This window comes from Pseudophryne corroboree, chromosome 1 (genome assembly GCF_028390025.1).
Source record: "Pseudophryne corroboree isolate aPseCor3 chromosome 1, aPseCor3.hap2, whole genome shotgun sequence".
Taxonomy (NCBI): Eukaryota; Metazoa; Chordata; class Amphibia; order Anura; family Myobatrachidae; genus Pseudophryne; species Pseudophryne corroboree.
This window is the reverse complement of record NC_086444.1, coordinates 535,782,801-535,800,527: the sequence shown is the minus strand read 5'-3', so window position 1 is coordinate 535,800,527 and position 17,727 is coordinate 535,782,801. Positions and strand designations below refer to the sequence as shown.

At 45.4% G+C, this 17,727-nt stretch overlaps 1 protein-coding gene across 13 annotated transcripts in view; it reads left to right on the top strand.

Annotated features, from left to right (window-relative positions):
* MPDZ (multiple PDZ domain crumbs cell polarity complex component) overlaps positions 1-17,727 on the top strand; it is a 333,366-nt gene that overhangs the window by 171,228 nt on the left and 144,411 nt on the right. For 12 of the 13 annotated variants that reach the window (XM_063914044.1, XM_063914045.1, XM_063914055.1 and 9 more), the window contains 3 exons: positions 177-386; positions 919-1,035; positions 1,741-1,899. In XM_063914044.1, the coding sequence (XP_063770114.1) occupies positions 177-386; positions 919-1,035; positions 1,741-1,899 (486 nt within the window). The remainder of the gene's footprint in view (positions 1-176; positions 387-918; positions 1,036-1,740; positions 1,900-17,727) is intronic. The other variant, XM_063914050.1, reaches the window with a different exon arrangement.

The window sequence follows — 17,727 nt, the reverse complement described above, 5'->3', positions numbered from 1 at the left end:
TAAATAAAATAATAATAATAATTATTATTATTATTTATGCATTCTAAACTTACATTTATACAAAGCATAGCGTGAATGCTATTATTGTATTTTTTATACATAATTATTTTTTTAATTTGTCTTTACATTGTAACATTGTAATTTTAATCAGTCTGTGCCGCAATGATTTCCTTTAGGATCCAATTGACCCAGCAAGCACTGTGATAGTAATACGCTCTTTGGTGCCTGGAGGAGTTGCAGAACAAGATGGACAACTTTTGCCTGGTGATCGCCTGATGTTTGTCAATGAGATCAATTTGGAGCATGCCAGTTTAGAGCAGGCTGTCCAGGCACTTAAAGGTGCACCCTCAGGAAAAGTTAACATTGGAGTTGCAAAGCCTTTGCCAGTAAGAATGTTTTAATATTAGATATTACATTTATTTGCAACTATCAAATGTTTTCCAGTTTCTTCTGCTTAAAAGACCATGTGATACAATTCATTTTATATAATGGAATGTGGGGTATTTTGATATGCATACTAACTTTACAAGTCCTTTTTATGCCATATTTTGATGAATAGTAATTTTCTACATGTTTTTTCACAAGTTAGAAGCATTTTATAGCAAGGGTACCATAGGGCAGTATTCACTTAACCATTTACTTACGAAAAAACAAAACGGAGAGACGTAATTATGAAGAAGGCGATTCCACAGCAGCAACATATTCTTCTCTTTCCTGTGTTGTCTTTGTGATACCCACTCCCGAGCTTTTCAGTATCTGAGCCTATATCTGTTGCTATGTGAAGTAAGGGACATCCCACCATATAAAGGCCTAATAGTTGATGCATTAAAAACTTGCTGGACTTTCCCATTGCATGCGCACTTTCCTACTATTCTGTTGTTTAACCAAGTCCAACTGGGCACTCCTTGTTTTCTACAGCTGTCACCAGAAGAAGGCTATGTCTCTGCTAAGGATGACTCTGCTTTCTACACTGCACACTCATATGATGAGGAAGGGCTCAGTGATGCACACCTTTTCCATGCTGAACTAGCTCTGGTTAGTGTCGGCAACATTCATAGTAATGATCATTGATCAGTTTTAGAACCTTGGAATGATAAAATGACTGCCAATTTGTAGCATTGAATTTATAGTCTGACATTGATCCTTGCTTATTTGTCTTGATCATCTTGCCTTTGATTGTTTTGGCATACATGAGTGAGCTCAGTGAGATGACAGCTTTAGTACACTATAACATTTTATATACTATACACACAGGGGCTGATTCTGAGTTTCTGAGAAAAGCAAAACAATGAAAAACTTTGAATCTTGGTAAAACCATGTTGCACTGCAGGTGAGGAAGCTGTAATGTGCAGAGAGTTAGATTTGGGTGGGGTGTGTCCAAACTCAGATCTAAATTGCAGTGTGAAAATAAAGCTGTCCAGCATTTGTGGGCTACATGCAAAAGCAGCCAGTATGTAGCCTGCAATAAAAAAATAACGCACCTTTTCATTGTATTGTATCTGGGACAAATCATGTTGCAAAGTTACTTTTTCTTTGCTTTGCTCCTAACTCAGAATCAGCCCCATGATGCAAGACCTGAACCAGTGAAAATTACCCAACTTCAAAACACTAATTTTTCAAGGCTTTCTCAGTGTTCTACATTCCAGAACCAGACTTGTGCGGTTCTTCTTTAAAAACAACATAAAAATAATGTTTAAGTGACTAAAATGGTGTTACATAATTACTTTCCTGCCAATGTAGGTGGAGACCACCACGGATGCTGACATGACAGGTGTTTGTAATCTAGAATCTCGTTTTCCATCAAATGATGATGACTCGCTCCAAGCTTCTATGTTAGCCTTGCATGGCAGTGGCTGCGATGAAGAACTCCTTAATGACTTAACTAGTTACTCTTTGCGGGTAAGTAGATATAATTTGTGATGTGTAGAGGTAGCCATTACCAGTTTCTAATGCTATAGTTTTTCTTTGAGAATAGAAAATCAGACAGCTAGTGCAAGTTCTTCTTCGTTGGCCACATCAGCAGAAGCAGCTTGGATGAGTAATGCTGAGGGTCTTCTTGGCCCTTCATTTTATACTAATGACATTTGTATTGTTGAGTAGTCTTGTAGATACAGAAGTACCTGACTGTTATAGTGGGGAATGTGGGTCAGCTGTTTGTCTGACTACCGTACTGTGTGGTGGTAGGGAGCCGCTGCTTGGGCTACTGTTTGGGGTATGGAGACACTGGCTGCTGTATGCTTTAATCTTTGTGGAGAAGGAAGACACTGTCTTCTGGATAAGGGGAAAAGAAGAAGACCCTGGCTTCTGAGGTGGGTGGAGGAGCCCTTGCCTGCTGTACTGTGTGTGGAGGAGGACAGTCCTGCATTTGCGTGATGTAGGTGTTTAAAGGGTTAATCCACACAGAACTATCTGGTTTGTTTGAAAATTACTAACCCCTAAAACTATTTAAATTTCTCTAACGTCCTAGTGGATGCTGGGGACTCCGAAAGGACCATGGGGAATAGCGGCTCCGCAGGAGACTGGGCACAAAAGTAAAAAGCTTTAGGACTACCTGGTGTGCACTGGCTCCTCCCCCTATGACCCTCCTCCAAGCCCCAGTTAGATTTTTGTGCCCGAACGAGACAGGTGCAGGCTAAGGGGCTCTCCTGAGCTGCTTAGTGTAAAAGTTTAAAGTAGGTTTTTTATTTTCAGTGAGACCTGCTGGCAACAGGCTCACTGCACCGAGGGACTAAGGGGAGAAGAAGCGAACTCACCTGCGTGCAGAGTGGATTGGGCTTCTTAGGCTACTGGACATTAGCTCCAGAGGGACGATCACAGGCCCAGCCATGGATGGGTCCCAGAGCCGCGCCGCCGGCCCCCTTACAGAGCCAGAAGACTGAAGAGGTCCGGAAAATCGTCGGCAGAAGACGTCCTGTCTTCAATAAGGTAGCGCACAGCACCGCAGCTGTGCGCCATTGCTCTCAGCACACTTCACACTCCGGTCACTGAGGGTGCAGGGCGCTGGGGGGGGCGCCCTGAGACGCAATAAAACACCTTTTTTTGGCAAAAAATACATCACATATAGCTCCTGGGCTATATGGATGCATTTAACCCCTGCCAATTTTTCCATAAAAAAGCGGGAGAAAGGCCGCCGAGAAGGGGGTTGAAAGGATTTGCCCTTATATCTTAACCCTCGATGTGATGGCCTCTTAGACGTCTGGAGTGTAAACTTTTAACCACAAGGTACATGCACAACACAAGCAGTAAAAATTCACACTGTTTATTATGAAGTTAACAAAAGTATATAAGACAATGCATATGGGTGTAACTGACATGTCGTTACACTCCCATTGGCTCGTTAATAGTTACCAGGCAGAACAGAAAAGGCGGATGTCCATATATGGGTTTTCTACAAGTTTCTCAAACATTTAACAAAGTTTTTGTAACACAGTATATTTGGGTAGAAAGAACAAGTTTCATCTGGTATGGAACTGACCTTGGATGCCAGACCCACACAGGCCTGGTATCTGTATGAGAGACAAAGGCACCTAGCACAGGGCAGCACGCATCCATGCAAACACATAAGAGTTCATATAGCATGTTTTAACCCTTCACTAGGGAAATAGAAATATTCACTTTTATACTGTAACCACCACAAGGAAACTGATCATATAAAAAGTAATATGTACCAAGACAGAAGAGGTAACCCTTCAATCCCCTCTTAGAATCATGATTATTATATGACATGATTCTTGAGTGAGGCTCCTTTCTTGTTCCTCCAGTTCTTGAGATATTGGACATAATCGTCGGGTCCCTCACTATCAGAGGAGGTGACAGGACTGGTGGTTATATCATAATACATCAGGGCCTTATCAATGCCTTTGGAGGTAAGTTTCTTTCCACAGGGAATTACACAATAAACTATAATGCCTACAAGAATTAAAGTTACAAGTATGAATATGCTTATTTGCACAATACCCTGGTGGGAAGGTTTTTAAATTTCTCCCTGTGGTGGTGTTAGATGTATAACAGGTATAGTTTCCAGGATATATGGTTATGGTGCTTCCTGGGTTGGGATTTTTTGACAATATGGGATATTCCCTTTTCCACATTTCGCACTGACTGTCATTTGTTTTGGTGTCATTAAAAAGGCTGAAAAAAAAACAATTTTCCTGTTCTAGGGGTATATTAAGGGGCACTGTACCTAGGTGGGGCCTAGATTTGCCACAGACATAACAGTTGCTTTTATTGTGTTTGTTAGCACTATACTTCATCCATTCCAACCAAAAATTAATGTCAGAGAAACCAGTTTCAATAGCTAGGGTGTCTTCAAAGGTAGGGTTAGTAATAGCCACCATATCTTTAAAAGTGGCAGTATGGGGCTTTAAAGGTTTGTTTTGGGGAGCAATTTTAGGCTGGTATTTTGGGTTTTTATACATGTCCCACAAATAAAACCTTTGTCTTGCACTATAGTATCCTGCTTGCCACCCCACAGCTTCCCAGGAATTACAATTAGATCCATAATATCTAATGTCATAGTACCATTCGTCAGTAACACAAATATATACTGTCTCAGACATTCCTGATTTCCTCCTGTGTTGTATATAATATTTGTCATCAGCAATTTTGGGGAACATAAAATAGTCAAGGATATATGTGGCTACGTGTGTGTTAGAGGAATTATACCACAAGGTGGGGATCCCATTTGTTTGTGTGATGTCGACTTCACATATTGTGAGGTGAATAAGGGCCAGTAGGGCTATCGAGATAGTCCCCAGGATAGAGATAGGGGACAGGTTCCTCATCTTCTTCTGTTCTTCTTTCTTCGCTAGGTGGGAGGTCAGGGCTGTCTGCCCCGGTTCGTACCTCACTGGAATCACTTGCTTCCCTCTCTAGGTCTGGTCTAGGAACCTTTTTTACTCGGGATGCATGGATCCAGGTAGGACTTTCCTCTGTCAGGACTGCTGTTCGGGTAACTGCTACGACCTCTGTCTCTGGACCATAGGTGAAGTCTCCTGGGCTCTTGTTCCTGGGGAGCACCTTCACCACGACTCTGTCTCTGACTTTAAAGGGGTGTGTAGGTTCCTGTGGATTCAAAGGGTTTTTACAAACAACCTCATGTTCAATTTCATTCAGTTTTGTTATCAGGGACCTGACATACTCTTCTCTGATGAGTTCTAGATCTCCTTCCTGTACTACTAGTGGTTTCTTAGCCCAGGGTGTAGGAAAAGGGTCTACCCATTAGTATTTCAAAGGGTGAGTATCCTAGAGTTTTCTGTGGGGTATTCAAGATGCTGGTGTTTAGCTTTATTAGGGTTGTTCCTGAGGCAAGTGATGCATCTGCTAACATACTGGTCCACAAGTGATTTGGCATTAGTAACATAAAAATCATTGGTTAGTAGGAGGAGTGTTGTGGCTTCACCACGGTGACCAACACCACGGCACTGGGCAACGAGCAAAGGGGCACTGGACTGGGGTATACAGGGTTTCCCCTCTTTGCAGATTAATCCTGATTTAGGATTTTTTCTGCAGAATTGGGTAAGTCCAGTCGGAGAGATCAGTATTTGTCGCAGCAGCTTGAAGTTGAGTGAGCAGATGGACGTTGTCAAGGGAGGGACATGCTCTAGTGAGTGCAATGAGTTCTGCAGCTTGCGCGGACTGATAAGGTATTGGTAGGGTTTCCAACACAGTGTCAGGGAGGGTGACAATGGCATAGCCAGCCTGGTATGTATTGTCATTGGGCCTACTACAGGAGCCGTCAACAAAAACAATGTCTGCGCCTGGTATGGGAACGGGAGACATGTCAAGTCTGGGAGAAGTTTCAGCGTCAATGGAAGCAGCACAGTCATGTAGGTCGGGTGGTTCATCCTCAGGACCTTTCAAGCCTAAAAGGGCATTGAGAATGGGTGCAGGGCCAGAAGAACTAGCAGTGTACTTAATGGTAAGGGTAGGGTTACTCAAAAGGAGTACTTCATATCCACTAAGGCGTTGTGCTGACATGTGCTGTGTGTGTAAGCCTTTAAGTATTGCCAGGACATCATGTGTGGTGTGGAGTACTGTGATGTGGCCTAAAGTGAGGGTAGTGGCCATTTCTGCAACCATTGCACAGGCTGCCAAAGCCCTGAGGCAGGCAGGCATACCTTGCACAGACACTGGCATGACTTTGGGAAAAAAATGCCACGGGGCGCAACTTCCCTCCATGAAACTGTGTGAGCACCCCCGCCATGGTTTTACAATTGTCCCTTGCATATAGATGGAAAGGTAGTACATAATTGGGGAGGCCAAGTGCCGGACTTTTCATCAACATACATTTTAAACTTTCATATGCAGTTAACATTTCTTGTGACCATTGTACAGTTTTAGGTTTGTCCTTCAGTGTGGCTTGTCTCAAAATGTTATCATAATAAGAGCAATCAGATATCCACTGTCTGCAGTAATTTACCATACCCAGGAAGGACAGTAGTTCCTTCTGGGTAGTTGGGGTGACCAGGCCCAATACAGACTGTATGCGTTGTGGACTGACTTTCCTCTCTCCCTGAGTGAGCACAAAACCTAAGTAATCAACATGCTTTTTACACCATTGCATTTTTATTTTGGACACCTTGTGTCCACATTCACAAAGCCAGTTTAGTAATGAAACACCATCCACTCGGCAGGCCTCCTCAGTTTTACTACAGAGCAGCAGATCATCCGCATACTGTAGCAGGACTGAACCATGGTGAGGTTGCCAGGGCCCCAATGTGGCCTGGAGACAACAGGTGCGTCAATAATCTGCACCAGGTAAGTTGTTTACCCTCAAAAGAAAAGGCAAAAGTAATTGTGTCTGTGAATCTACAGGTATGCTGAAAAAAGGCATTCTTCAAATCAAATACAGAGAAGAACGCAGCATCTGCAGGGATTGCAGAAATGAGTGAGTTTACATCTGGAACAATTGGTGCAATTGGGACAATTAGCTGATTGATCGCTCTGAGATTCTGTACAAATCTTATACTGCCATCAGCTTTGGCAACAGGGTTCACAGGAGTACAGTATGGTGATACAATATGTCTGAGAATACCCTGTTGTAAGAATTGCTGTATCATGGGGCGGAGACCTTCTATCTTTTCTGGTGAGAGGGGATACTGCATAGGTCAGAACACAAAACACTGGTTGTTGCACCGCTGTCCACTAAAAAGGGAATTTTACTTCCATTTATAATAAGTGGCAGCAGAGGTGAATATTTTTACTATGACGGGAGAGTTGAATAAAGGCTGGGATATCCTCCTCCGGGCCCCGTCAGTGCGCGGGGTCTTTGGAATGTTCCCTGACTGCGGGGTTGGTTCTGTCTGTCAAAGCGTCTGGAGTTCTGATAGGTATGAGTGAGTGCAGGTTTCTTTTTACATCAAAACACCCTGCAGCCTCTTTCTCATATAAATGTATAGCTGCGTCCTTTGCAAGCTTTGCGCAAATAAGATATACAGCCATCGAGGGTAATAGTGGGCTTGGGACAGTGTTTTACTATTATCTAAACTCTGGGTTATTGGTGCGTTAGGGATAGAGCTAGTGGACGCACCCTCCAGCAGTGGAGCTGGAGGCAATCCCATTTGGTGTGAAAGGGTTACTGCTGCCAAGAGATCTGTGTCTCCGAGCGCAGGATACATTGGAATGCAAAGGGGGGAGGCGAGAGGGATACAGTTTCTCACTGCTTCGCTTCTGTGCTATTGGGAACTGACATTTTTCTTAAATCTCCATATAGAAAGGGTAATTACTGCCTTCCCGTAGGAATGGGTCCTGTCCTGCTTTCTCTGTCCATCCCGCTAAATTATCCACCCATGGGTTAACTAAGTAATACTCTGAGGTAGAGTTGCGGGCGACATACATCTTGCATGTCTCACCAGGGAGGGGCGGGGGATATGTAGTTTTTTACTCTGACTAGAGCCCATTGTCAGACAGTAATATAAATCAACAGTACAACTTTAAAGGAAAATATCTAAAATTTACAACTCTACTATACATGCATCAGCTAACCAGTTAATTAGTCATTGACAATATCACAATATTATCTGTATAGTGAGAACATGAAATCTTTTGACGCGTACGATACTTACATTCGTACAAGATGTCAGAAAAATACAGCGTTTTAAACAGGAAGCAAGAAAAGTGTTTGAGTAAAGATATCTGGCAGACGAAAACTTACCAGCCGTCTGGACCAAATATAAGAACTTATCTCACTACAAACATACAAGAATATATATAGACGATCAAATCGAGGTATAATCTACGTTACGTATAGACCCCAGGTCTATTTTTTTAAGTATCCCAGATACTGACGTCTTTGGAGAATTGCGCTTGGACCCCGGGTCCTTTCTCAGACGTATCTTTAAGTCCCAGACATTAAAGATTCTATGGTATCCCTGATACCTGTTTTATGCTTTTACATAAAACTTCGTAATATTAAGTCCCGGACTTAAATATTACCTTGTCACGTGTTCCCGGAACACTGACACGGATTCAGCTTCAGTGTATGACCGCAATCCTGTATGGCAAAGACAGACAATAAATTCTCTATCTTACCATTCAGGGACGATCACTGAATCGCGGACGTAGCCCCCAGCTGAAAGGATTTGCCCTTATATCTTAACCCTCGATGTGATGGCCTCTTAGACGTCTGGAGTGTAAACTTTTAACCACAAGGTACATGCACAACACAAGCAGTAAAAATTCACACTGTTTATTATGAAGTTAACAAAAGTATATAAGACAATGCATATGGGTGTAACTGACATGTCGTTACACTCCCATTGGCTCGTTAATAGTTACCAGGCAGAACAGAAAAGGCGGATGTCCATATATGGGTTTTCTACAAGTTTCTCAAACATTTAACAAAGTTTTTGTAACACAGTATATTTGGGTAGAAAGAACAAGTTTCATCTGGTATGGAACTGACCTTGGATGCCAGACCCACACAGGCCTGGTATCTGTATGAGAGACAAAGGCACCTAGCACAGGGCAGCACGCATCCATGCAAACACATAAGAGTTCATATAGCATGTTTTAACCCTTCACTAGGGAAATAGAAATATTCACTTTTATACTGTAACCACCACAAGGAAACTGATCATATAAAAAGTAATATGTACCAAGACAGAAGAGGTAACCCTTCAGGGGCGGAGCCTATCTCCTCAGCACACTGGCGCCATTTTTTCCTCACAGCTCCGTTGGAGGAAGGCTCCCTGACTCTCCCCTGCAGTCCTGCACTACAGAAACAGGGTAAAACAAGAGAGGGGGGGCACTAAATTGGCATATAAATATATACAGCAGCTATATTAGGGAAAAACACTTATATAAGGTTATCCCTGTATATATATAGCGCTCTGGTGTGTGCTGGCAAACTCTCCCTCTGTCTCCCCAAAGGGCTAGTGGGGTCCTGTCCTCTATCAGAGCATTCCCTGTGTGTGTGCTGTGTGTCGGTACGTTGTGTCGACATGTATGAGGAGGAAAATGGTGTGGAGGCGGAGCAATTGCCTGTGTTAGTGATGTCACCCCCTAGGGAGTCGACACCTGACTGGATGGTCTTATGGAAAGAATTACGTGATAGTGTCGGCACTTTATAAAAGACTGTTGACAACATGAGACAGCCGGCAAATCAGTTAATACCTGTACAGGCGTCTCAAACACCGTCAGGGGCTATAAAACGCCCGTTACCTCAGGTCGATACAGACACTGACACGGACACTGACTCCAGTGTCGACGGTGAGGAAACAAACGTATTTTCCAGTAGGGCCACACGTTACATGATCACGGCAATGAAGGAGGTTTTGAACATTTCTGATACTACAAGTACCACAAAAAAGGGTATTATGAGGGGTGTGAAAAAACTACCCGTAGTTTTTCCTGAATCAGATGAATTAAATGAGGTGTGTGATGAAGCGTGGGTTTCCCCCGATAAAAAAACTGCTAATTTCTAAAAAATTATTGGCATTATACCCTTTCCCGCCAGAGGTTAGGGCGCGTTGGGAAACACCCCCTAGAGTGGATAAGGCGCTCACACGCTTATCAAAAGAAGTGGCGTTACCGTCTCCTGATACGGCCGCCCTCAAGGAACCAGCTGATAGGAAGCTGGAAAATATCCTAAAAAGTATATACACACATACTGGTATTATACTGCGACCGGCAATCGCCTCAGCCTGGATGTGCAGTGCTGGGGTGGCTTGGTCGGATTCCCTGACTGAAAATATTGATACCCTGGACAGGGACAATATATTATTGACTATAGAGCATTTAAAGGATGCATTTCTATATATGCGTGATGCACAGAGGGATATTTGCACTCTGGCATCAAGAGTAAGTGCGATGTCCATTTCTGCCAGAAGAGGGTTATGGACGCGACAGTGGTCAGGTGATGCGGATTCCAAACGGCATATGGAAGTATTGCCGTATAAAGGGGAGGAGTTATTTGGGGTCGGTCTATCGGACCTGGTGGCCACGGCAACGGCTGGGAAATCCACCTTTTTACCCCAAGTCACCTCGCAGCAGAAAAAGATACCGTCTTTTCAGGCTCAGTCCTTTCGTCCCCATAAGGGCAAGCGGGCAAAAGGCCACTCATATCTGCCCCGGGGCAGAGGAAGGGGAAAAAGACTGCAGCAGACAGCCTCTTCCCACGAACAGAAGCCCTCCCCCGCTTCTGCCAAGTCCTCAGCATGACGCTGGGGCCTTACAAGCGGACTCAGGCACGGTGGGGGCCCGTCTCAAGAATTTCAGCGCGCAGTGGGCTCACTCGCAAGTGGACCCCTGGATCCTGCAGGTAGTATCTCAGGGGTACAAATTGGAATTCGAGACGTCTCCCCCTCGCCGGTTCCTGAAGTCTGCTTTACCAACGTCTCCCCCCGACAGGGAGGCGGTATTGGAAGCCATTCACAAGCTGTATTCCCAGCAAGTGATAATCAAGGTACCCCTCCTACAACAGGGAAAGGGGTATTATTCCACGCTGTTTGTGGTACCGAAGCCGGACGGCTCGGTGAGACCCATTTTAAATCTGAAATCCTTGAACACTTACATAAAAAGGTTCAAGTTCAAGATGGAGTCACTCAGAGCAGTGATAGCGAACCTGGAAGAAGGGGACTATATGGTGTCTCTGGACATCAAGGATGCTTACCTCCATGTCCCAATTTGCCCTTCTCACCAAGGGTACCTCAGGTTTGTGGTACAGAACTGTCACTATCAGTTTCAGACGCTGCCGTTTGGATTGTCCACGGCACCCAGGGTCTTTACCAATGTAATGGCCGAAATGATGATTCTTCGTCGAAGAAAAGGCGTCTTAATTATCCCTTACTTGGACGATCTCCTGATAAGGGCAAGGTCCAGAGAACAGTTAGAGGTCGGAGTAGCACTATCTCAAGTAGTACTACGACAGCACGGATGGATTCTAAATATTCCAAAATCGCAGCTGATTCCGACGACACGTCTGCTGTTCCTAGGAATGATTCTGGACACAGTACAGAAAAAGGTGTTTCTCCTGGAAGAGAAAGCCAGGGAGTTATCCGACCTAGTCAGGAACCTCCTAAGACCAGGCCAAGTGTCAGTACATCAATGCACAAGGGTCCTGGGAAAGATGGTGGCTTCTTACGAAGCGATTCCATTCGGCAGATTCCACGCAAGAACTTTTCAGTGGGATCTGCTGGACAAATGGTCCGGATCGCATCTTCAAATGCATCAGCGGTTAACCCTGTCTCCAAGGACAAGGGTGTCTCTCCTGTGGTGGTTACAGAGTGCTCATCTCCTAGAGGGCCGCAGATTCGGCATTCAGGATTGGGTCCTGGTGACCACGGATGCCAGCCTGAGAGGCTGGGGAGCAGTCACACAGGGAAGAAATTTCCAGGGCTTGTGGTCAAGCATGGAAACGTCACTTCACATAAATATCCTGGAACTAATGGCCATTTACAATGCCCTAAGTCAGGCAAGACCTCTGCTTCAGGGTCAGCCGGTGTTGATCCAGTCGGACAACATCACGGCAGTCGCCCACGTAAACAGACAGGGCGGCACAAGAAGCAGGAGGGCAATGACGGAAGTGGCAAGGATTCTTCGCTGGGCGGAAAATCATGTGATAGCACTGTCAGCAGTGTTCATTCCGGGAGTGGACAACTGGGAAGCAGACTTCCTCAGCAGACACGATCTTCACCCGGGGGAGTGGGGACTTCACCCAGAAGTCTTCCACATGATTGTGAACCGTTGGGAAAAACCAAAGGTGGACATGATGGCGTCCCGCCTCAACAAAAAACTGGACAGATATTGCGCCAGGTCAAGGGACCCTCAGGCAATAGCTGTGGACGCTCTGGTAACACCGTGGGTGTACCAGTCAGTGTATGTGTTCCCTCCTCTTCCTCTCATACCAAAAGTACTGAGAATCATAAGAAGGAGAGGAGTAAAGACTATTCTCGTGGCTCCGGATTGGCCAAGAAGGACTTGGTACCCGGAAATTCAAGAGATGCTCACGGAAGACCCGTGGCCTCTACCTCTAAGAAAGGACCTGCTCCAGCGGGGACCATGTCTTTTCCAAGATTTACCGCGGCTGCGTTTGACGGCATGGCGGTTGAACGCCGGATCCTGAAGGAAAAAGGCATTCCGGATGAAGTCATCCCTACCCTGATCAAAGCCAGGAAGGATGTAACCGTACAACATTATCACCGTATTTGGCGTAAATATGTTGCGTGGTGCGAGGCCAGGAAGGCCCCTACAGAGGAATTTCAACTGGGTCGATTCCTGCATTTCCTGCAAACAGGACTGTCTATGGGCCTCAAATTAGGCTCCATTAAGGTTCAAATTTCGGCCCTGTCAGTATTCTTCCAAAAAGAACTAGCTTCTGTTCCTGAAGTTCAGACGTTTGTCAAGGGAGTACTGCATATACAGCCTCCTTTTGTGCCTCCAGTGGCACCTTGGGATCTCAATGTAGTTTTGGGATTCCTAAAATCTCATTGGTTTGAACCACTCACCACTGTGGACTTAAAATATCTCACATGGAAAGTGGTAATGCTGTTAGCCCTGGCTTCAGCCAGGCGCGTCTCAGAATTGGCGGCTTTATCCTATAAAAGCCCTTACCTAATTTTTCATACGGACAGGGCAGAATTGAGAACTCGTCCTCAATTTCTCCCTAAGGTGGTTTCAGCATTTCACTTAAACCAGCCTATTGTGGTGCCTGCGGCTACTAGGGACTTGGAGGATTCCAAGTTGCTGGACGTAGTCAGGGCCCTGAAAATATATGTTTCCAGGACGGCTGGAGTCAGAAAATCTGACTCGCTGTTTATCCTGTATGCACCCAACAAGCTGGGTGCTCCTGCTTCTAAGCAGACGATTGCTCGTTGGATTTGTAGTACAATTCAGCTTGCACATTCTGTGGCAGGCCTGCCACAGCCAAAATCTGTAAAAGCCCATTCCACACGGAAAGTGGGCTCATCTTGGGCGGCTGCCCGAGGGGTCTCGGCTTTACAACTTTGCCGAGCAGCTACTTGGTCAGGGGCAAACACGTTTGCTAAATTCTACAAATTTGATACCCTGGCTGAGGAGGACCTGGAGTTCTCTCATTCGGTGCTGCAGAGTCATCCGCACTCTCCCGCCTGTTTGGGAGCTTTGGTATAATCCCCATGGTCCTTTCGGAGTCCCCAGCATCCACTAGGACGTTAGAGAAAATAAGAATTTACTTACCGATAATTCTATTTCTCATAGTCCGTAGTGGATGCTGGGCGCCCATCCCAAGTGCGGATTGTCTGCATTACTTGTACATAGTTATTGTTACAAAAATCGGGTTATTGTTGTTGTGAGCCATCTTTTCAGAGGCTCCTTCTGTTATCATGCTGTTAACTGGGTTCAGATCACAAGTTGCACGGTGTGATTGGTGTGGCTGGTATGAGTCTTACCCGGGATTCAAAATCCTTCCTTATTGTGTACGCTCGTCCGGGCACAGTATCCTAACTGAGGCTTGGAGGAGGGTCATAGGGGGAGGAGCCAGTGCACACCAGGTAGTCCTAAAGCTTTTTACTTTTGTGCCCAGTCTCCTGCGGAGCCGCTATTCCCCATGGTCCTTTCGGAGTCCCCAGCATCCACTACGGACTATGAGAAATAGAATTATCGGTAAGTAAATTCTTATTTTTACTACTAAACACGAAGAGCTCTATGTATTTTCATGCCCCTTTTCTCAGCACTAAGAGATCCTGCATAGCCACTTATCGCAGTGATAGCGCTGGAAAATATTATACAGAGATTCACCATAAAGCTGGGAGATCTCAATAAAAATGAATGGCGCAGGTGTTGGCATCATCCGGCGATAGGTCTGGCGAAATGTAGCACTATTCTCGTCCATCCTTTTCATAAGTTCAAAGAATGTTTTGGTGTCACAGCTGGCTATGTCAGTGACGTTATTAACAGAAGCAGAAGAGCAGTCCCTGAAGAAATCACTGATTCTCCATGGTCTACTTTTAATACATTTGGAGAAGTAGGTATAACACTTTCTTTTGGCGAAGATGACTAAAGAAGGGGGTTATCACAGCTTCAAACATTTGTCCTAAAGTCCTGACACTACTAAGATTTAGTCCAAAGCTGATAATCCTAGTAAGTCTTGAGCTACTCCATGATCCCAATATGGATTTACAATCCAATTTAATGAGTTAATGTAAACTAAACAATTTTTAACCTGTCTCTTAAGTTATTTAGGAAAGAAACACAGAATGTTGTTGAATGCACTAAAAGTATCAATACCCTCTCAAATAGTGATACCAATTAAGTATCCCATATCCAAATATTCCAAAATACAGAATTTTTTGATTGAGACTGAAATAGTGAACCTTTGTTTTCTGATAGCTCAATGTACACAAACTTTGTTTAATACACAAAAGTTATCAAAAATATTGTATTAAATGACCTTCAGGTTGTGTGTATAAGGTTTAATTGTGTGTATGTACACAAACTTGTGGTGCTTGAAAATTTTGTGAACCCTTCAGAATTTCTCTAGCATCCATAAGGGATATTGGGGAATCTAGTACAATGGGGTATAGACGGGATCCAAAGGAGCCAGTGCACTTTACATTTCTTCAACTGGGTGTGCTGGCTCCTCCCCTCTATGCCCCCTCCCACAGGCAGTTTAGAAAAAAGTGCCCTCAGGAGAGGATGCACATCTCACAGCTCCAGAGAGTTTTCTTCAATTTCTTTTTTCTCTGTTATTTTCGGTATGCTGTCTGGGCAACAGCATACCTGCACCGTGGGAGTAGGGGGGGGGGGGGGGGGGGGGGCGGTCACTGGCCTTATGAGGTGCAGACCCGCTTCCCCGCTGCAGTCCTGAGGGGTTGTTGTTCAGCGGGGCACTGCGCCCTGGCTGTCACAGCCGCAGCACGCCGCACACCCCTAACGCTACCTGAAAGTGACATCGGTGGTGAGTACAAACTCCCGGGGGGTCCCGCTAAGATCAGGCACAAAAGGCTTAACTAGCACTTGTTGTGATGTTTTGAGCAAAAAAGGAGACTTTGCCAGTATATTCTATTTGTGTATCTCCAGCACCATTGGAGGGGGCGGAGCTACATCAGAGCAGGACCTGAGGCATTTTGGCGCCTTCCTCTGCTTACTGCAGCCATATACAGCACACACAGTGCTTCCTGAGTCCTCAGCCACGCTGGATATCTGGTACAGGGTGTAGCAAAGGGGGAGAGTGTACACTATCTGGGTTCTATTTAGGACAAAAATTGTTAGTGTTTACTGTAATATAGGGAGCTGTCAGCCTCACTGGGGCTGTGCAGCTCAGGGTGTGCTGGTGTTTCTCTCTCTCTCTCTCTCTCTCTCTCTCTCTCTCTTTCTATCTCTCTCTATGTCTCCTCTCACATACAGTAGGGCCTGCTTGCAAATAACTGTCTGTGTGTATGTTTTGTGCTTACTGTGAAACATGGGTAAGCACAAGCTGTGCAGTGTATGTCACACTAGATTCTCTCCATTATCTACTGATTTTGTTTCATGAGACCAATGCAGTCAATCTTCACAAATCAGAGAAGGGGCTGGGGGAGAGGGTCCAGAGCCTCACTGGTTAAGGTCTCTAAAAACTATGATGTCAGTTATGTCATCCCAGCTCACTGCTAATGTGCAGAAGACTCTACTACTACAACAAGCTGTTGCAGATTTAGCTGCTAGGGCAGATGCACAGCCCCCCCTCTCTCATGCAGGTCCACAGAAGTGTGGTTTTCCTGCTCTACTCTCTTATACAGATGATCATATACAGGAGGATGGGATGACCTGGATCCCGTTAGTGGGGAACCCAATTCTGCTCAGGGTATTGAACCCCTAATTCTGCTATAATGGACGCGTTAAAGCTCCCTCCAGAGGACGCTGCATCACATCAGTTGTTTTTCTTTGTACAAAACTCTACAGCGTTAGATGACCTATTTAAACAGGCCTGGAAAAAGCCAGAAAAAATTTCAAGTGTCCAAAAAGTTTTTGCGCTCTTTCCCATTTGCTCCTGAAGGTCGAAAAATTTGGGAAGAACCCCCTGGGGTGGATGTATCCGTCTCTCGCCTGTCTAAAAAGGCGGTGCTGCCTGCCCCGGGCTCCTTTACCATGAAGGATCCTGGGGATAGGAAGATAGAGACTACCCTAAAGTCTATATACACGGCAGCCGGTATATCACAAAGTCCGGTCATTGCGGGTTGCTGGATGACCCATGCCATTCATTCCTGGGCCACTCAAATTCAGGGAGGCCTCTCGGAGGATATGCTCTTAGTTACTATGGTAACCCTCCTAAAACACATTCAGGACACTACACACATCCTATGTGATTCTCTCAAGGAGATGGGAAACGTTAATGCTCGGACTTCTGCCATGGCAGTGTCGGCGCACAGGGCCTTGTAGTTGCGTCAGTGGATGCGGACGCAGAATCCAAACGTAGTGTGGAATCTCTTCCCTTTTCGGGGGGAATGGCTCTTTGGGGTTGAATTGGATACCTGGATTTCCAAAGTTATGGCTGGGACGTTTCTCCCCTCTGGGTCCCCGTCGGTGAGACGCTCCTATCCGGGACCGTCTGTCCAGTCCTTTCGGTCTCAGAGATTTCGATCTAAGGCCAGAGGTGCCTCCAATGCAACTAGAGGCACCAGAGTTAAGTCCAGAAAACCTGCCAGCACCAGCTCTCAGGAACAGTCCACCAGTTCTGCATCCACTAAGGCTTCAGCATGACGTGCCCACCCACCCCGAGGGGATCTCGAGGTGGGAGCTTGACTGCATCACTTCAGCCGCATCTGGGAGAATTCCTGCAAGGATACCTGGGTGAGATATCTCGTTTCTCAGGGCTACAAGCTGGAGTTAGTACTCCTCCCTAATGATTTTTTCAAATCAAGCTTATCAGCTTTGGAAGATATGCAAGTTATGTTGCAACAGGCCATCCGAAAGTTGGTCCAGTCCCATGTTATTGTTCCAGTACCAATACCGCAACGCAGCATGGGGTTTTACCCAAACCTGTTTGTGGTGCCGAAACCGGACTGTACGGTCAGACCTTTTTTAAATTTAAAATCCTTGAATCCTTATTTGAAGGTGTTCAAGTTCAAGATGGAATCCCTGTGAGCAGTGATTGCGGGCCTGGAAGAGCAGGAATTTATGGTCTCCGTGGACATCAAGGACGCCTACCTCTATATTCCAATTGGGGTTTGCCCTTCTGGACAATCACTTCCAATTCCAGGCACTGCCCTTTGGCCTGTCCACAGCCCCAAGGGTATTCATGAAGGTGATGGCGGAGATGATGTTACAACT